The 21,684-nt window shown below is 43.2% G+C and overlaps 1 protein-coding gene across 1 annotated transcript in view; it reads left to right on the forward strand.

Moving 5' to 3' along the window:
* Positions 1–2,406: 2,406 nt before the first annotated feature.
* LOC117514289 (serine/threonine-protein kinase LMTK3-like) overlaps positions 2,407–21,684 on the forward strand; it is a 28,526-nt gene continuing 9,248 nt past the window's right edge. The window contains 8 exon segments of the mRNA XM_034174672.1: positions 2,407–2,745; positions 5,463–5,596; positions 8,285–8,432; positions 8,906–8,979; positions 9,103–9,221; positions 12,444–12,531; positions 17,291–17,406; positions 17,408–17,437. Coding sequence (XP_034030563.1) covers positions 2,655–2,745; positions 5,463–5,596; positions 8,285–8,432; positions 8,906–8,979; positions 9,103–9,221; positions 12,444–12,531; positions 17,291–17,406; positions 17,408–17,437 — 800 coding nt within the window. The 5' untranslated portion in view covers positions 2,407–2,654.

The raw sequence follows: 21,684 nt of genomic DNA on the forward strand, positions 1-21,684 counted from the left end.
TGTTAATACCATTTTCTTCATCACTTTTATATCCACTCACATAACTGCAAACACGTGGGTGTGTTAATTGTTCATAAGTGTGTCTCTGATGTGCACATCACTCTAATGACTTCTTTTTTTCACGCTGTTAACAATTTCACAGCACCACCTCTCCATGTCACCAGAGGAACAATAGCTGCAGAAATGTGTGGTACTTGGCACGAGGTACCACACATTTCCACAGTCATTTCACCTTTGATATATCTGAACGTTTTGGAGGACGTAACCTTTATACCTGAGGCCCCTGGTCTGCAGGGCCATGAAAGCAACTGGTTGAGTACAGCAGCTTTTTAAATTCCATAAATGTTTTATTAATTTCCAATGGATCCAATGTTACTCTTGCACCAGCTGAAATTTGAGGGATCAGCTGGGAAGCTGATATTTGTCCTCGCTGATGAGCCAACAGTTTACTAGTCTTCTCCCCTTATTAACAAAACTTGGATCTCAATATTTTTGTCCAATCCCTAGAATTAAAACTAAGCCTCACTACAAGCTCACATTAATTGTTTTATTTCATCGTTATTAAGGCAAGATGAACAAAAATTGTGTCAGTGTCCAAATACTAATGGGCATGAATGTCACTGCAATACTGGCATTTAAATATTTCTTTGGATTTTTTTTTTTTTTTCGTCTTTCTTTCTTATTTCTTTTTCTTCCTGGAGTAAAATGGTTGTATAGCATCAGTCTTTAATAGGGAAAAACAATGTGGGGGAACAAGATTTAATTCACTTTGATTTTTCTGAAATCAATACAGGTTCATTTTGACCAGATGCTTGTAGGAACCATCAACAATCAGCTTTGATATGTATGTGTGGTCATTGTCCTGTTGGAATACCCTTTTTTGTCCAAGATTCATCTGTGCGATTTTGCTGAAGATGTCTGAGTCCTTTTTCTTCATTGATAAATCCATTTTATGCATTTTACCACTTCCACTGGCAGTGTTCTTGGGTTTGAGTGCTGCATCTTTATTGCTCCAAACATAATTCTGATCATTGTGGCCGAACAGCTTTGTTTTTATCTCATCTGGCCAAAAAACTTTCCTCCAGAATGTTTTATGCCTTGGTGGCTGGGGTTGTTCCTGATCATCCAAACCAATTTCCTATCAGTTAAGACTGAGCTTTGGGTCTTTTTCCAGATATATCTTCTAGTAATATACAGCGCATCTAAATATTCACAGCTCTTCACTTTTTCCACATTTTGTTTTGTTACAGCCTTATTCCAAAATTAATGAAATTCATTTTTTTCCCTCAAAATTATACACACAATACCCCATAATGACAATGTGAAAAAGAATTTTGCAAATTTATTAAAAACAAAAAACTAAGAAACCACATGTAAGTATTCACAGCCTTTGCCATGAACCTCAGAATTGAGTTCAGGTGCATCCTTTTCCCACTGATCATCCTTGAGATGTTTCTACAGCTTAATTGGAGTACACCTGGGGTAAATTGAGTTGATTGGACATGATGTGGAAAGACATACACCTGTCTACATATAAGGTCCTACTGTTAGTGCATGTCAGAGCACAAACCAAACATGAAGTCAAAGGAATTGTCTGTAGACCTCTGAGACAGGATTGTCTCGAGGCTCAAATCTGGCAAAGGGTACAGAAAAATTTCTGCTTATTTGAAGGTCCCAATGAACATAGTGGCCTCCATTATCTGTAAATGAAAGAAGTTCAGATCCATCAGGACTCTTCCCAGAGCTGGCCACCTGTCTAAACTGAACAATCTGGGGAGAAGGGCCTTAGTCAGGGATGTGACCAAGAACCCAATGGTCACCTCCGATGGAGGAATGCTCAAACAAACTGCATTTCATTTTTGTTAGAATACATTTGGACACTTAGAATTTGATTTACTGTTGAGCCATTGATTAATAAGACAGATCATTTTTCAAACAAGTTTTCGGGTGCCAAAATTTGTACATTGCTGCCACTGTTTTAAAACTGGACTTATTATGAAACTGTGACAAAAGGTTTCCGCTCGTTTTGTTTTTAAGCGCTCACCCAGGAATAACGTAACGAGGGTTTGTGTGTCATTTCATAGTAAATACCCAGAAGTCCATTTATGACTGACCTGCTGAGGTGACGCCGCGGGAGATTAAAGAATCCAATAAGAGATCAATAGAAAGGCAGCCTTTCGCACCATGTGCACGTATCACGCGTTCCCCGTGGGACTATTACAGGGATAATGTGGTTTTATTTTTGAGCGCGCGCGGCGCGACTCTGGGGCCGCACCATGGCAGTGCGCGCGCCGTCTGACGTAGACTGTTGGAGGAGAAAAACAGACGTCCTCCGGCTCAGGGGGAGGAGGAGAGGAACACACGTGCATGTGTGCGCGTAGAAACAGCGGACGGTTGTTTTCAGTGATGCGGATCGAAGCGCGTGCAGAGAGGAGGAGGAGGAGGTGCACAATGGAGCGTCTCATGCGCCGCGTTTAATAGCGGATTAGATCAGCAGCACGAGGAGGAGGAGGAGGGGAGCATAACAAGGAAGAGAAGGAGACACTTTATTATTAGGAGGACCGCGGAGGGGGTGAGAAAGAAAGAGAGAGGGGGGGGGGGGCGAGAGAGGAGGAGGAGGAGGCCGTCGCTCGGATGCTGCTCCGGACGCCACGATGCGGCCACACTGCTGGGTGATGGTGGCGCTGGCGGGGATCGTGTCGTACTTCAGCCCGGAGAGAGCGCTCGGAGCCCCGCAGAGGGAAGGTGAGCAGGAGGAGGAGGCTTTGAAAAGCTGTCAGAGATGCTCCGGAGAAAAGGATGAGACGGGGGACGCGCGGGGGGGGGGGGTCTTATGAAAGGGCCTGAAACGTAACGCGGATTATTGTGTGCATGAAGATATTTGTGTGTCCGTTTCGATCAGGCCGCCTCCTCCACACGGTCAGAGACACACTGAGCCTATAAATAGTCTCGGATTGCCGGTGGAGGTTCTTGAATGTGGCGTGACGTTTGGCACGGCAGTGTGTTTGTGTGCAGTCATTGTGCTGTGTGTGTGTGTGTGTGTGTGTGTGTGTGTGTGTGTGTGTGTGTGTGTGTGTGTGTGTGTGTGTGTGTGTGTTGTTTTGATTGGAGCTGTTGGCACTCGGGCCCTGTGTCAGCTTCCTATTTATATGCAGTGTCTGTCTGGACATCTGTCTGGGCAAAGATGAAAGAAAGAATAGCTGGGCACAGGAGGTGGGCATCAAGGGTGGACACACTACTTTAGGGTGGCAAAGTGTTTTTAGGAGACCGAACACTAGAATCAGGCTTTGCAGTTATGATCATCAACAATTTGGTGCATTGCTCTCCGTCATGTGCTACATCTCACACAACTGCATTTGTCTCACTGCTCTGTTTGTAAACAAATACATGTTCAAATGTACTCACATTTAATGACACCATATTATTATTATTGTTATTAAATTTATTCAAACATTTGTTAAAAATAGGTTTGTACCCAAACATTTTTTGTGTGTGTGTGAAAAATACATGCATTTAATTTTTGTCACAATACAGCACATTTGGATATTTAAATTTTGATTTTCTGTTGATTCACTGATTAGTAAAACAATTTTGTATCTCACTTTTCCTTGACTTTTTGGTGAGAAAGACTCCTTCATGCTAACATTTTTAATGAAATAAACACAATTTAATAATTGTATTTAAAATGAATGTATGTAGCTATGTCTATATGTTTAGCTAAACATTTAGCTAAATGTTTAGTCATTTTTTTATAAGTTAATATGTAGCTAAACATCAGTCGTAGATACCACACATTTACAAAAAATATTAACTAAATATTTCATTAAAATTTTTTCAGAAGCATTTCACTAAATGTTTTGTTACACATTCATCTAAATATTTAGGTTGATCTAATGAAAATTATCTAAATAATGAGCTAAGTAATAAATTATTTAGCTAAATGTTTAGTTAATTATTAAAGTAAATATTTAACTAAACATTTGAGAAATGAGTCCTTACACATTAATGAAAAATTTTACATTAATGAAATGTTTTACTACATATTTAACTAAAATATTGATTATACATTTATCTAAATGTTTAGGTTCATCTATCAAAATATTTACACATATACTGAGCCTAATAACAAACTACACATTTACCTCAATATTTAGTCCATAATTAATTGTTTAGCTTTTACCAATGCACATTCTGTTCTCCTCTCTCTGTTGTGCACTCTGGGAAATAGATCAGTTGTTATTTAAATTTAAAGATGTAGATCAGTGTTATTTTAAAGCATATACACCATACATTGTTGTTCATAAGTACCAATTTGTTTTCTATAGCATTTTGCACACAAATTATTGATTAAATTCCTGAAAAAGGCAGTGGTGTAACTAGTCCTAATCATCATTTGAGCTGGGCTGTGATTGGCCTGTTCAATTTCTAATGCAGGAAATCAAGGTTTTTTCCACAGGAGGGGCAAAGATGCCGTCATTAGAAGATTATGGGAGGAGAAAAATTACCATACATCTGATATAATACAACCATTTGAAGTGTAGCTTTGCGTTTATCTTTTTAGTATTCTCAGTCCTTTTATACTAACGAAAAGTTTACTTTGAAATCACCACCTTGTGAATAAGTGAAATGTTGAATCTCTATGAAATACACAGTGTGATGATGTTCATGATGTAGAAAAGTGAAGTCACTAATCAGAGATTTGTGGCTTTCATATGTTGCCCACATGAGGTCAACTGCATCTGTTTCCAGGTGTACTTCTTGTCATCTTCTCATAAATGTTTGACATTTTTGGGCTAAAGATTTTGGCTACACTAATTGAAAGCTATAGTTGATGGGGATTTAACCACCCTCCCTGCCCCTGTTTTTCTACAGATGGTTCACTTCTCACAAACGACTTCTTTGAGGTACAAATATCAAATGTCCCGATTCCTCCCTCTCTCACCTGAGTAGTCAACCTTCCTGATTTGAATACTTCTCTTAACCCTTCCCACTTAGCGCTCCTCTTACCTAAGCGACAGCTTCCCCCCTCCCCTGCTTCTTAACTGTGTTTCCTGAGTGGAATGCCATTTCTGATACTCCCCCCTCCCTACGTATGCTTCTTTCCTGACTGGAATGGTATACACTCCCACTTTCAAACTTTAATTCTTCAATTCAAATCTCAATTTATTTTTCTGATCCAGGCAATTTTATTTAAATTTATCTTGAACTGTTTGTGTGCTTTTCCCAAATCCCAGATCCAAGCTGTCCATTGGGGTTTCCCACTGTGTCCCAAACCTGCCGCTATGAAAACTCTCACTGGTTTCCCGCTAAACAAAAACATCTATTTGACTAGATTTTAATCTGAATCAATCAGTTCTCTTTTCTTTCTCACTGACTCAGACCTAACAATATGTCCCCTGATAGACGCACAACCGCCGGCGGCAGCATTAAAGCCTTTCTTCCTCTGTATGTCGTCCTTCCAGTGTCTCAGTCCAGGGTGGCGTCCCTCTCTCCTCCACCCTACGTCGTCATTCTCATCTCTTGTTCGGGGCTTGTCTCCTTTGTTCTGCTGCTCCTCACCTGCCTGTGCTGTAAGAGAGGAGGAGTGGGATTCAATGTAAGTCTTCAACATGTAAGAGATTATTTCATTTCTCTTTGCTTCTGTTTAGTAAGACTGTTTAGTGCCTAATTTGAGGGACTGCACGAAACACAGGTCAGCCTAAAGCCCCTTTCACACCAGAGCTGCGTAGAGTTGCATTGTGCTGTGTATGTATAGTACGCAGGAATGGCTGCAAAGTTGTGCGGGGGGGGGGGGGTTGGCAGGAATGCGCGCAGGGGGGAGAAGCTTGGCCCCATGACGCTGTTTTTTCAGACTGCCTGGACAGGTAGATGGATTTGATACATTGGAAAAAGTCAGAATACATTATTTTCAGCAGTTAATTGACTTTATTTAATGTGCCACAATCATGAAAGAACTTTAGGAGGTGCAACCGACAATCACGCAATCCATCTGTGAGGAGTTAGAGTGGACGTGGACATGTCCTCTCGCTGGCAGTTCATCTGTGAGGAGGTTAAACCTGGCGGATTATTGTGTGTGTGCGTGTGAACGTCGATGTTTCACTTCTTCTAATAATGGACGTGCTTTGCCCGCCGCCTTCTGTGGTTTTGAAGCTTCACTGCCAGCAGAGTCCAGCGGGAGGAATAAAATCTAGAAATACAGGTATTTACTGATAAAAAAAAAAACCTAAAAGGATTTTTTGCAGGACTGGCGTACGGTTGTGTACAATTGCGAAGGTGTACAGTAACACAGTGTTGCATAACTTACAGTAGCGAAATGTTGAGCACTGTATCCGGTGCTCTACACCGAAAGTCTGCAAAAAATTAAACGTTTAATTTTTGCGTCCATTTCGTGGACCTCTTTGCATCGCTTTGTCTCTGTCAGCGTATTGCCACGTTGGGCTGCATAAGCTCAGCGTAGTCGATATGCCGCATTATGCAACTCTATGTTGGCCTGGTGTGAAAGGGGCTTAACACTCACACATACATGTATTCTCACTCACGAGTATATTATTTATCCTCACGTATACATTGTGTGTATGAGGGAGCACATATGTACTGTAAGTTTGAAGAACATATGTACACGTGAGAAACAGTGTGCGAGGAAGAATATATGTATGCCTGAGGAACATACACTCCCTTTATTAGGTACACTTTGCTAGTACCAGGTTTGGACCCCCTTTTGCCTTCAGAACTGCCTTAATTCTTTGTGTCATAGATTCAACAAGGTGCTGGAAACATTCCTCAGAGATGTTGGTCCATATTGACATGATGGCATCACGCAGTCACCCATTCAACCAGTCTGTCCATTCTCCTCTAACCTCTGACATCAATCAATGAGGCTTTTTTGTCCACATAACTGCTGCTCACTGGATATCTTCTCTTTTCCAGACCATTCTCTGTAAACCCTAGAGATGGTTGTGTGTGAAAATCCCCATAGATCAGTAGGTTCTGAAATACTCTGTCCAGCCCTTCTGGCTCCAGCAACCATGCAACATTCAAAGTCACTTAAATCCCCTTTCTTTTCCATTCTGATGCTCGGTTTGAACTTCACCACGTATAGATGCCTAAATGCATTGCATGATTGGCTGATTCACAATTTGTGTTAACAAGCAATTGAACAGGTGTACCTAATAAAGTGGCTGCTGAGTGGATGCATGTGTGAGGAAGAATATGTGTATGTGTGAGGATTATTATGTATATTGTGTGAGAAACAGAGGGCTTCACGTAAAAACCAGTCATACTAGCAGACGAGTTTGTAAATGGTTTGTATGAGCGATTTAAGAGAACTTCCCGCATTCATCACTTTTCTCATATTTTGAGTGTTTTTTGTTTTTTTTTAGGTATGAACAAAACTTATGAGTGGTTCAGACCTGCAGTAGAACAGGTAGCTGAGTAAGACCAGAGTTGGGCTCCTGGTCTCACTGATGTGATGGTCTGATGGTGCTGTTTTGACTGGGTGTCCTTGTAATGAGACAAGCCACTTTCTCATTATTTGCCCTTGATGATGAATGCTAAATTTAAGGACAGCATCACAAGCTGAGTGACTGGGTCCAATTCCCAGTCACCCTACCTGCCTGTGTCCGTGGACAAGACACTGCATCTGCAGTGTGTCAGTCCACCCAGCTCTAAATGGGTACTGGCCTTGGCTGGGGTAGTAACATGTGATAGACTGACTTCCCATCCAGCAGGAGCTTCACACCATGGAATTGGAGATATGCACCAGGACATAGCCTTAGCCCTTATAGAAGGCTTAACCTTGTAGCTACACTCATGTGCAAAGAGTCTGCTGTTAATTAACCTAGGATTATGAGTGAATATTTCATTATTTTGTTTTAGTTTCAAAATACTGCACAAATTACACTGACTTTGAAATGTAGTATAATTCAAAATGTATTCATACAAACCAACAGTATCTTTAATTTAGAGTTGATATGATAGTCCATATCAATTCCATAATGTGAAAATATGCCAGAATCACAGAGCTCACTCTGAGCGCTCCACATGGGTAAGCACTCGCCATCACGAGGGGGCCTCTGGTGTGAAGGCATTAAACCCCTTATGACATGTAAAACGATGTTGCTTTGACCGGGTGTCCTTGTAATGAGAAAAGCTGCTTTCTCATTATTTGCCCTTGATGATGAATGCTAATTTTAAGTACAGCATCACAAGTTGAGCTTCTTTAAAAAAAAAAAATTAATTCACCCCAGTGATCTGATTTTCCTAATTTTCCCATCGGCCATTCCAGGAGTTTGACAATGCAGATGGGGAGGATTGTTCTGGAGGCTCCAGTCCCATCCAGGAGGACAGTCTTTCCTCATGTCCCTCCCTCCCAGAGGTCTATACACTGCCCGTCAGAGAGCGCCCCAACTGCCCCGCCCTGCAGGACGGAGCAGGTAAATGCTGGTTTTTCCATCTGAAACAACTCTCCTGCTGTTGTCTGTGTCGCAGCTTTGGCTTTGGGAGCCTCTGAGACGGTTTGTTGTCAGCTGTGAGGCCATTAAATGACTCACCCTCAAACCTCAGGCTCCCCGCTGAACTTCCTTAAGTGGAAACCGCAGAGTTATAATATTCTGGTATTTTGGGCTTTCAGTGATGGAGTGAGGGGTTTGTGTCCTGAAAATTTAGCATATTTTTTCCCTCTCTCTCTGTCGGCAACAACACTATGTTGTTGATTGATGCTTTACTGGAAATATTGAGTGTGTCTGTAAGCACTGTCATCCCTAAAAAGTCTTGTTTTTGCTGAGCGTAAGGTGTCAGGAGGTGAATTTATAACCCTGTCCTGCTGTGAGATGTTTCTTAACAAAACATCAGATGTAACCGTCTATATGACCCCATCTTTTAAAAGTTTCTCTCTTTTTGATAACAGATTCCAAGTCCCACTGTTTCAAAAGGCACGCTCTAAACTACCTTCAAGAGATAGGAAATGGGTGGTTTGGAAAGGTGTGATAAGTCTCTCACATGCACAGATATTTAAACTTGAAATAACTGTTATTCACGACCAGCTCAAGCGTACTTGATCCATATCATGTTTTTACTGCTGATGTGATCCCGTCTCTCTCCCAGGTGATCCTGGCTGAGGTGTTGTGTGACTGTAGCTCCGCTCAGGCCGTGGTGAAGGAGCTGCGTGTCAGTGCCAGCCCTCTGGAGCAGAGAAAGTTTTTGGCAGAGTCGGAACCATACAGGTGGGAAAAACAACAGGCTCATGTAGCCATATTATGGCCTTGAATTATTAACATGTCCTTTAATACAGTGACTGGTGGGTCATTTTGGCTCACTCTATAGTGGCTTAACTGAAACATGTCTGTCTCTGCATGTTTGACAACTTGATGTTGTGCTTTTGTTTTATTTTTTTATTGTTAGGCATGGCCAAAGCAGATGGTCACCCCACTGAGTCTGGTCTGCTTGATGTTTCTTCCTATAATTAAAAAAAAAATGCCTGAGGCAGTGTTTCTGCTGTTGCCAATGTGCTTGCTCAGAGGGTGTAGCGTGTGTAGCACCTTAGGGTGGCTTATGTTGTGATTTGCTGCTGTATAAATAAATTAAATTGAATGACTTCAATCACATGGTGGAGTGAAAGTGTCAAACTTGTAGAGAGCTTCACTTATAGCAGCAGTGACACTCCTGTGTTTAGGGTTGTTGGAGTTTGGAGGTTGCTGGATAGAGGCGTTTGGTGATGCCAGTACTTTTGCAGGTGAATCGAGGTCCATGTCTGTAGGGTCCTAGTGCTTCCTGTTTTACTGTCCGGTTGTGAAACTTGGATGCTACCTGGTGACCTACCCCAGGCTAGACTGACTTTGGTACTCTGTGTTTTGGAGGCTCCTCCGGTACTGCTTGAATGACTTTGTTTCAAACAGATGATTACTTAAGGAAACTCAGATGGGATATGCTTCTTAAATTATGTTGGAATATTAGCTACAACATTTTGGCCATGTTCTGTATTTTCCTGGGTGTAATCAAGCATGCAAGTGTCTTAGTGCTGAGGACCCCAGCAACTGGAAAAGGGCTTGGGGATGCCAGTGCATGCTCCCAGACCTGGCCTGCCCCAGCCTTAAATACGCATAAAAGAAGAAAAAATTTGAATGTACCTATTTATAACCTCGTCACACATATGCCAATTGAGGCCGAATGGTGTCAGAATGACACATCTGCCCACAATTGGGAAGTATTGAGGTGCGGTCTGAAGACCAATGGACGGCAGTCTGTGAGCATCTACGTATTTGGTCCCATTTGCTCAGCTGTCCCGAGTGTGTTGCACATGTCATGTTCAAAACACTGTTGGCGCCATCAAGATGGGACGCACATCTGACGGCGGTCTATGTGCAGTTTCTGCATCATCTGATCTCATTCTACATATTCTGATGGCATCATAATTTGAAATGATCTGATTGCGGTTGATTGAGCTCTGAGATCGATCAGTCACAGCAGAGCCTGCCAGCATGTTGTGGGATGTCCACCTACACTGGACTCCAGCCAGGGAGGGCAAAGGAAATGTTAATATGTAATAACATGTATGTGGCACACATACGTCATGTGTAGTGGGTGTGAACAATCAAACTGAAAGTATCGTGTGCTACTGCACCTCCCCATGGTCTCATGCACAGTAATGTGTCATTGCACATGTCAGAGCTGAATGGATCTCACCGCTGTAATATACATATTATTACTTGATCAACATCTAAACTCTGTAGGAGGTATGACGTGGAACTGTATCGCCAGGCCATGACAACATTATTAAACATGAAACTCACCTCCAGCATGAAACCAGGATTGTTTCACAGCGTAGGATCCAAAAAAAAAAAAAAAGCCTCTCACCCTGCTGCTGTGTGCTGCAAACAACCACAGCAAAAATAAATCGCATGTGATAATCCAACCGACATCACGGTGTACAGAGTTGCGCTGTGCTGCTGAAGTGAGCAAAAAAGAAAAAGTAATTAAAATTCACTGAAAAGGCTGCGTCTGCTGAATGGTGTGGCTGCTTGGCCCACTGCCAGCAGACTTTCAGCAAAGGTGTCCAGTGGCTGGCAGCGGCATGCACATGTGCCCCGCGCACACGCTTAATGGCTCATTCAACCGTTATGAACACATACACAGCAGAGTGATCATTCAGCATCTGTTCTAGCACGCATGTGAGGTCAGTAGTGCTGGGAAGGTGGAGGACGAGCGCAGATGTGATTGTGTGAGTGACCGCACTGGTGCTGCCTTTGACACATATGGCGTGAGTCTGGTCCATACGTTGGTTGTTCTCCAATGTCCAGTACCATCAGGTCCTGTGCAAAGGAAGGACACAGCACTGCCTCCCACTCCAGTCTCGTGTTTGCCATCCAGACGTTTGGACATCGGGCAGTCTTCAGCGCCTTTTATGGTCATCTGACAGCAGTCTGTGTCATCTAAATTGTCGTCTAAATACGCTTTCGATGCGATCGTGCAGGTGTGGTCGAGGTAGTCTGGATGGGATCCGCCCACAGTCTACACGCTTCTTTCCCTCCCGACTGCATCCGGATTATGGCCATATTTGCTGTGTTGGGCTTGTTTCTGCACATTCTTGCTATGTGTGATGGGGGCATTAGTGTCAAGACAGCTAACCACATAAACTACCAAATGCACAACCTGCATACTGAAAATAAATAATTCAAAAACAAAAAACAACAAAATGTGACCATTACTCAGTCCTCATACCCACTGAGGTCACAGAACAGATTTTTAGACTCAAATTACCCAACAATACCATGTTTCTGTTTTTGAAATGTCTATTCCAATGTCTTTCTAAATCTATTTTCACTTGTACTCAATTAAATGGCACCTCTCTGTGTCCTAGGAACAACTAGGCTATAGAGCAGAATGTGGGCCTATATTACTCAGGGAACCCAAGTTTCTATTTGATCCAGTCAAATATTTCTTCTTGAAAATGATGAGAAATTCCAGTTGTGACCTTTGGCCCTGATGAAGGACCCTTGCTTTGTCTCAGCATAGAGTCAGCACAGAGACTAGCGAGGAGATTTAGATTTTAAATTATTCACTGACTCCAAGTTTTGATTACATTTAATTCAACAATGCATGAAAAGGCTCATAATTGTGTGGTTTTTGCTCTTAACCCTAAAGAAATGTTTCCTCACTGTACCTTTGTACAGTACCTTCTTACAGTACCGTTGTAAGGAACTGAAATTAGAGAGCAGATTTTTACTTTCACTTTCCCGGGGACCGTAACATTCAGTTTGATTCCACTGAATATTTTTAGCAAGATTGACGGAAGAAAATTCCTACTGAATGACCCCTCTGTATATTTGTAATAGGTCAACAACTCAGTGTTTGTGTTTTCACATGTATGTGAGATAAATATAACAGAATACCTCTGAATACCTGCAGATTTTTTTTATTTATTGTGACTACCTGCCATCTTCTTTTAGGAGCCTTAAACATCCCAACATCCTTCAGTGTCTGGGACAGTGCAGCGAGAGCCTCCCTTTCCTCCTGGTTATGGAGTTCTGTCAGCTGGTAAGTAGAAATGAGTCGTTTTTCACATGAATAAGTACAATTATGCAAACGGAAAACATCAGCTTTGACCTCAATGATGTGATGTCTTTGAAGCTTTATGGCTGACTTTGGATCAAAAGGCACAGTGCATCAGGTGTTTTCACAGGCAACATTGTGCTTTGCAGCACCAGAAGGGAGAACGTAAAGAGGAAGCTAAAAGAATGAAGATATGTGACATTGAACATACGTATATTAGGAGATGTGTTGCACTGCATGAGGCAAATGGTGGTCACACCAGATACTGACTGGTATCCCCCCCAATAAAACAAAACTGCACCTTTCAGAGTGGCCTTTTATTGTGGGCAGTCTATGGCACACCTGTGCACTAATCATGGTGTCTAATCAGCATCTTGATATGGCACACCTGTGAGGTGGGATGGATTATCTCAGCAAAGGAGAAGTGCTCACTATCACAGATTTAGACTGGTTTGTGAACAATATTTGAGGGAAATGGTGATATTGTGGTCTGTGGAAAAAGTTTTAGATCTTTGAGTTCATCTCATACAAAATGGGAGCAAAACAAAGTGTTGCGTTTATATTTTGTTGAGTGTAGAAGATGGTGTCAGGGGGCACGTGTGACTGAAGAACTAGGGCAAGAGTTAAACCCCTCTCACACCGGTCCAAAGTAGAGGGGTAAAGGGGTCCGCGAAATGGATGCAGACATTCAGCGTAGAGCACTGCGTCAAAGTACTCTACTCAAGTCTGTGCAACACTTCGCTATTCTATAGAGTCACAAAACAGAACAGAGTAAGAACGAGAGACTCAGTGGTACAGCAAAAGTAGGACAACTATGTAGGAAAGTGAGCTGAGAAACCTTGGACATGTGAGGAGACGACACAATGGACAATGGGAACTGAAGTACAGGTGCAGAACAAGAGAGTAAAGCTACGCTCACATTAGCTACAAATGCTGATGAAAACCAGTTGGCTTTGTCGCTGTCATGTTTGGCCCTGTTCAAGGCTTTGATTCCTTCTTCTTTTCCTCGCCTTCAGCTCCTGCTTTGTTTATTAGTGGATTATTTCATCATGTGTTTTATTCTGTGTTCCATTTTGCTTTGTCACTTGGTCTCTTTGGTCACTTTGTATTTCTTTGTCATGATTCAGTTCCATTCTAGTTTTGTGCTGTCAGTTTGTTTTTATTTTTAACATGAGTTTCATCACATTTATTGTATATGCTTAGTCACGTTATTATTTTTTAACTTTGCTGTTGCTCATCAGATTATGTTCCATTGTTATTCATGGCATTTTCTGTTCATCAGTTATCTTGTTTATTATTGCATTATTCTGTATTCTCCGGGTTTGGTTATTTGCAGTTTAATCCATAGTCGTTTTGCCTTGTCAGTTATTGTATTCTCTTGTCTCAGCCAGTATCTGTTTCATCCTAGTTTGGTTTAATTTAAAGTTCCTTGATTTTTCTCTCTTTAAGACTTGTCACCATATTTCTTAGTTCTGCCCCTTTTGGTTTCGCTCACGCATTATTGTTTGCATAGAACAACTTTACGTTATTCAGTTAGTTTTTCTGTCACCTACTTATCTTGCTTTGCACCGTTTTCTTTTGCCTCCTGCACTTTCTTGCCTTTCTTCCCTCTTTTTTATTCACTAAACCACAACCTCCTTCCACACACCTGGGTCCACATCCACCTGATTAGTCTGCTCCCGTTAAAACCCTCACAGTTCCACAGCTCACTGCCCGATTGTTGACTTTGATCACTTTCTGGCCTCTCGTCTTGTCCAGTTTCTGCTCTAGTATTTTGACCTTGCTTGTGTACTCCGTCCTCCTCCGTCTCACCGTAGCCCTGAACTCCGCCTGTTTTTTGACTCTGCCTTTGCTCTGCCTGCTATACTCCTTGATGCTGTTGGTACGAACCCTGCCGTTTCTTGGCCACGACTCTGCCTTTCCAGTCTGATACCTCTGCCTGTATGTCTGACTTCATGTGTACCGAATCCACTGCCTGGTCTTCAGATAAAGCTACTTATTCTCCACAACCAACCATGTCGGCGAGTTTGCATTGGTCTCCTACTACTTCTTGTATCAAACCATCACCTGCCCTGACAGTCGCTTGATGGGCGTTCCAGGGGCATGCACCATAATATCTCTGTAAGATGTCTCATAAATTACTTCAGAAGTGTTAAACAGCATTGTTAAATTTATAAGTGCTTTTTTTTCCCCGCTACCTTTTACAACATATATGAGGAACATATTAGATTTATACAGAAATAAGCTGTTTCTGAATATTTTCCGCCATCTTGGTCTAGTTTGTTTGAGTGAGCAGCCAGCAGACGTTACGCCACTTATTCACTTGGATTGGTAGTCGCCATGTTGCGTCGCTCAGTATTTGCATAAAATAGACTTCTGGTCTAGAAACAACAACAACAGCAACAACAAAAATTGTGAGAGCACTACTGGGAGACTTCAATCCTATAAAACTTCACATAGATGCTGTTTTGTAGTGGGTGTAAACAGGAAACTATCAACAACAACAAAAAAAGAACAAAGGCACTATGTTAAGGAAAAAAAAAGAAGCCTTTAATCAAACATCCCAGAAAGATTGAAATCACCTGCGCCTATGCATTTTGGCCATTGTCCTTTTTTGCTTGTTTGTTTTGTTAGACATCTGATCTATTTTGGCTTCACCTAGCTGGTGGCACAGCGTCCGTTGTCTCTTACCGCTGCAAAATGTCCACACATCCAGTATTGATCAGTATGTCGTATTTATATTTATATTGGCAGTAAAAACCTAACCTAAAAACAGTTTGCCACATTTGCTGTTTTTCTTTTTTACTTTCACCTTTGATACTCTGTGTGCTTCTTACCCTGTGTGCTGCTATACAAGGCTGATGGAACCTCAATTTCCCTGAGGGAGTCTTCCCAAGGGATCAACAAAGTTCTATCTAATCTAATCTAATCTAATCTCTGAAATGAATGACACGCCACCGTTTTTGTCTCTGTTTGCTTGCTGTCACTGTAGCTAGTGACGTGAAGACAGTGGAAACTACATTACACTCACTGACCCCATACACCAGTCCCACACCAAGCCAAAACTCAAAGCACTTACAGCACCCATATGCAGCAACAGAGCGAGAGAAGCAATATGACGCTGGAGTCCTTCTCCGGTTGCCCTGTTTATGACATCTCCCTGTTGTTCTTCATGCCTTTAAATAATTCTTATTTTATTCCCTTGACTTTCTTGACACACAAATAACAAACATAAAGGCCACAGCTGATTGCTAATCGCATGCTGCTTTTTTAGGGGGCTTATTCAGACGTTTATTATTTTGATTGTGAAGACAGATGTGAAACAGTGTAAAGACACGGCAGAGGTCACTCAGGCCTAGATTCAAACCTGAGGACACTGCAGACTGCATGATCTGTCAGCACACTATTTTTAAGTCAGTATAGTGAAAAAGGTCTAAAAAGGATGACAGAACTTACAGATATTCTCTGCTTACAGCACAGAATTGGGAAAACGTAACCTAAAGGTGGGGATGGATCATTATTCTGAAGGTCCCGAGAGAAGGCCAGTTAGCTAGCAGGCTAACAGCAGTGCTAGGAAAAAAAAGTGTTCTAAACAGTAGCGACATCTGTCTGTTCTCAAATCTTCCACCGGGCGTCTGCCTCCACACTCCTCCTCCGCTCAGGGGCTTCTCGGTCAGGCATTACACCATCTCCACATTTAGCCTGATGTGGAGTTGAGTTTACCAGTGGGCCTTCGGAATATTGAATAATAACCCCTAAAATTTAGCTTTGCTAACTGCTAATCCGCTAACTGAAAAGTTATCGTGATAACAATAAACCAATTTTGTTGTTGTCCTTTCGGCTGCTCCCATTTTTGTTCAGGGTCGCCACAGCGTATACACACAGATCAGCATTGATATTTGGCACAAGTTTTACACCGGGATGCCCTTCCTGACATAATTCTTGTTTCACTTGGAGAAACACACACAGCCGCTGGTGTTCCAAAGAGGTCTCCCATCCAAGTACTAACCAGGTCCTGCACTGCTTAGCTTCTGAAATCTGACCTGATCAGGCTTAGACAGAGCAGACTGGTTGCATGATAACAACAAACCACTAAAATATTTAGATGAAGCTCCTGATAACTATGAACTTTTATTTTATGAATTTATCCTTATGTTTTTTTTGTCTTTAAAATCCTGAAAAATTGACCTAACAAGCTGAAATTTTAATATGTTGTAGCGTAAACGTGGAGTTTTCCCAAAAATGTTTAGCATGCTAACATCAGATGATGATCAAGCTGTAAATAAATAATTAAACAAACAAATGAAATTAAACATGCAGCTTTCACAGTACAGAAGGTATTCAATGAATAAGAAATATTAAGAAACACATACGAAATAATTTTAATAATCTAACGCATTTGTGTCCTTGAGGTGATGCTTATTGTCTTTGTGCGATGTGTTGATTTTACTCAGTGTGTTAGTGTATTTGCTCCAACAGGAACAAACACATGATTTTGGGGTTTACAAAAGTTTTTTGTCGAAGCTAATGTCCTTTGATGGTTTTTAAAGTTAGCTGAAAAGCTATTCCACTAACAAAAAAGTTAGCTTTTCTAATTAGCAGTTAGCTGTTTAGCTGAACTGTGCCCACCACTGCTACAGTGTAACGTATAATAAGTGTTTTATGACAGAGGTACAAATACTTGGCACACACATAAATCAGTCCTCTGTGGCACTCACTCTACGCTGGTGTTTGTGATAACTAGGGCGACCTCAAGAGATACCTGCGCGCCCAAAGAAAGGCAGATGGGATGACACCTGACCTGCCAACCAGCGATCTACTGACGCTACAGCGAATGGCTTTTGAGATCACTCAGGCCTTTGCATCTTCACGAAAACAACTACATCCACAGGTCAGCAAAGCCGCACCCTCTGGTTTCATTCATGGATAGGCTCACTTTTTTGCAGTAAATGCGGTTACAGGTACAAAAATCGTATCCCAAGTGATAGTGGCTACAAGTATGAGCGAGACATTTACGTGCACTGGGAGGTGATGGTCTAGTGGTTAAGCGTTGGGCTTGAGACCAGAGGATCCTTGGTTCAAATCCCAGCTTGAGTGGAAAATTACTAAGGGCCCTTGGGTAAGGGCCTTAGTCCCTTAGTTGCTCCTGGTGTGTAGTGAGTGCCTTGTATGGCAGCACACTGACATCGGGTGAATGTGAGGCATCATTGTAAAGCGCTTTGAGCGTCTGATGCAGATGGAAAAGCGCAATATAAATGTAGTGTTGTGAAAGTGTAGGAACACGGACCCACAACAGGGGGCGCAATGAACGGACAATGGAGGAAGGTGAATAACAAGGTTTACTATTGTGAAACGAGCACAATAAATACAACAATCACAATTTGGGGTCGAATCCGCTGGTGTCGTGTGGGCAGGCTCGAAGGTAGGAGACGTCCGTCTCAGTCGAACCGGAACCACCCAGATCTCCTCTGCCACCGAACCCTGGAAATACTGGAACCGCCAAGTCCCGAATTCCCAGGTGGCCACTGCCTCCGCTCGTCGCGTCCGGTACTGCTGGCGGGAGAGAGCAACAACACACAGGTGTGGATGCGACCGCACCCAGTAACGGAGAGGGGAGAAGCCGCCTCCACCTCTTGTCAATGTACACAGGAAGGTGAGTACTTATCCAAGCAATGAAGCTACCAGTAGTCAACAGTCCTGAAAAGGTTTAACAAGTTTAGCTGGTTGTTCAGAATGTAAATGCAGAGAATATTACCTCAGTCTTAGGCGATATCTCGGCACTGAGGTGGAGACGCCGTCCTCCTGATATACCTCTGTGCTGAGTGGAACAGCTGTGTCTGGTGATGGGTGACAGCTGTCACCACGCTACTCCCATAAGGCGGCAGCGCCCTCTGGTGCCTGGAGCCCGCACGTCCAGGCAGGGCGCCCTCTGGTGGTGGTGAGCCAGCAGTACCTCCTCTTCAGCGGCCCACACAACATGTAGTCCATTTTCACGGCCAGCAGTAGTAAGTAGTGCACTGACGCTCAGTGTGGCTATGACAGAACCCAGCTGTTTTGCTAACAATGTATTGCAGTATTTTATTACTAGAGGCAAGGAGCACTGTAAATGAGGGTAGGCATAAATTTTGGTGGTCACACTAGGATAGTCACTACTTTATGCTTTGCTCAAATAAAACCTCTTTTTTTTACCTCAACATTTTCTCATGTAGTCAAACTTAATGAGCACATCTTACTCGCAGTATTAGTTGGACTCAGCTGTTGCTGCAAGTTTATCTTTAACTTCTTGAACACTGCAGGTGCTGGAAAAAGATAATTCAGTGCAATAAAACTCCTGAGTTGTCTCATGGCTGCTCAGAGTGTTGGAGTGCTACTCAGTACTACCTCTGGCCATGCTGGGAAGTGTCTCCTAAAAAGAGGAAACATAGTGACCCGTCCCGGTCTGGGGTGCTAATGAATGTCGTGGACAGAGTCCTTGATCACCAGATGGGACTCTTAAGTATTTTAGCTGTTCTCACTTGTTTAAAAAGATCTCCTTAAAGGTGTTCAGAAAAGTCAGAAAAAGATCAAAGTCTCAAAGCAACAGTTTTATTTGCAGGCAAAGGAAGCAAAATTCACAGTCATCAAGAACACTGGAACAGCTTCGAATCACACTGGTTTGCATTCATTTGAAATACTGTGAAGAGGGCAAGTTCTCCTCCTCAAAGGGTGGTCTTTTCTAAATATCGCAAGTCTTACACCAATAGAAACACCTGTAGATGATACCATTTTTTGAGAAGCATCCAGGTTTGGTGAGATCACTTTCCTGGAAAGTACACAGGTCTTGTGAGTTCAACTCTGGTTAATGGAAATTTACACATACACACAGGGCTTCGCAGGTGCAGGTCTTGTTCTATTTTTTTCTTCCTATTCAGCCTTCTGTCAGAGCTTTCTTTGATCCAGTCTTTAAAAAACTAAAAGAAAAGAAAATGAAAACCCAAATCATCATAATTTTCCATTGGTTCGTTTGATTTAATTCAATTTTCCTTTAAAAAAAATAGGTTCTGATAGCTGTAGAATTGGCTGTAATTCCTAAATGAAAATTTAAGTAAATAATATTCTATTCTTTACTTGAATTTTCACCCTTAATTCAATTTCTTGTCTCACAGCATTTTAAAAAAACAGTAACCCACTTTTCACACAGCATATGTTTTTGCATACAACATTTGAATATATCAGGTGTGTTTTTCTAAATGCTATCAACTAGTCTGTGCAAAAAGAGTATATACTTATCCTTCTAAACAGCTGTTATGTTGGGAAAGTGAATGCACGGATCCACGTTAGGGGGCGTAAATGAGCGGTCAATAGGATATGAATAAATCACAATTTATTATGCAAAGGTGCAAACAAGGTTTCAAATATGCAAAGTCCAATTTAGTAATAAATGGTGACACGTGGGCTGGCCCGAGGGTAGGAGACGCCTATCCAGAGAAGAGTTGGGACCCACGTAGTCCCACCGCCAGCCGGAGGTCCCGCAATCCACCAGAACCGCCAAGACCTGAAACCCCAGGTGGCCACCGTTCAAGGCTGTCGGACCGGTACTGCTGGCAGGAGCAAAAACAGGCCAACAGTCAGCAAACACAGTAATCCTCCTGCGGGAAATGTCCAATAACTCCCAGAGTGCATAGGAAAACTTTGAAAACGTGCAGTGTCCAGTTGTTATACTTAGTAAATAAGAAGTGGGAGTGGAGATTGCCAGCTCCTCCAAACTTCCAACAAACCCAGCTATAAGCTGCAAGTATACAAATCACAACTGCAAAGACTTCAGTAACAATGAATGTGCGTACGGCCCAAAAGGCTGAGTTGGTTTACCTGTGAGGTAAGCTGATAACTCGGCAGAGTTATGGTGTCTCTCTCAGGGCTTTTATGGTGTGGATGATGATGATGAAAAACAGCTGACAGCCTAACGGTGCGCACCTGGTGGTGCCAAAGAGGCCAACAGGCTCGTGCGCCCTCTTCAGGGCAAAAAGGTGCCCGCATGGCAGGGCACCATCGGTGGTGGGCCAGCAGTACCTCCTCTTCAGCGGCCCACACAACAGGACCCCCCCCCCTCAAGGGGTGCCTCCTGGCACCCGCCCCGCTTGTCTGGGTGCTCCCGGTAGAATCCGCCAGGAGGGCGGGATCCAGAATGAAACTCCTCTTCACCCAGGAGCGCTCTTCTGGGCCATACCCCTCCCAGTCTACCAGATATTGATACCCCCGGCCCCTCTGACGAACATCCAGGAGTTTCTTGACCGTCCAGGCCGGTTCTCCATTGATGATCCGGGCAGGAGGTGGCGCCAGTCCAGGGGAACAGAGGTCCGATGTGTGATAGGGCTTGATTCGAGACACATGAAAGACCGGGTGAATCCGCAGAGAGGCCGGGAGTTGGAGTTTCACCGCGGCTGGGCTGATCACCTTGATGATCTTGAATGGTCCGATGAAACGGTCGGTCAGTTTCAGTGAGTCCGTCTGAAGAGGGATGTTTTTTGTGGACAGCCAAACCTCCTTCCTGGGCTGATATGTTGGGGCTGGGGCTTGTCGGCGGTCCGCATGGTCCTTAGCCCACGTCTGGGCCTTCAAGAGAGCAGAGCGGGCTTTCTTCCACACCCGACGGCATCTCCTGAGGTGGGCCTGGACTGAGGGCACCTCGACCTCTCCCTCGACAGCTGGAAAGAGTGGTGGTTGATATCCCAAGCAGACTTTGAACGGGGAGAGGCCGTTGAGGATGACACCTGACTACTGTGTGCATACTCAATCCAGGCCAGATGTTGACTCCAGGCCGTCGGGTGCGTAGATGTTACGCATCTTAAGGCTTGTTCAAGGTCTTGATTGGCCCGCTCTGCTTGACCGTTGGTTTGAGGGTGATACCCGGATGACAGGCTCACCGTGGCCCCCAGCTCCTTACAGAAACTCCTCCAGACCTGCGAGGAGAACTAAGAACCACGGTCTGACACTATGTCTGTCGGGATACCATGCAGACACACGACGTGGTAGACCAGGAGGTCTGCAGTCTCCTGGGCTGTCGGGAGCTTTGGGGGGCCACGAAGTGGGCTGCTTTGAGACCGGTCCACTATCGTCAGGATGACAGTCCTTCCCCTGGGACGAAGGGAGCCCGTGACG

Source organism: Thalassophryne amazonica, chromosome 7, assembly GCF_902500255.1.
Source record: "Thalassophryne amazonica chromosome 7, fThaAma1.1, whole genome shotgun sequence".
NCBI classification, from domain to species: domain Eukaryota; kingdom Metazoa; phylum Chordata; class Actinopteri; order Batrachoidiformes; family Batrachoididae; genus Thalassophryne; species Thalassophryne amazonica.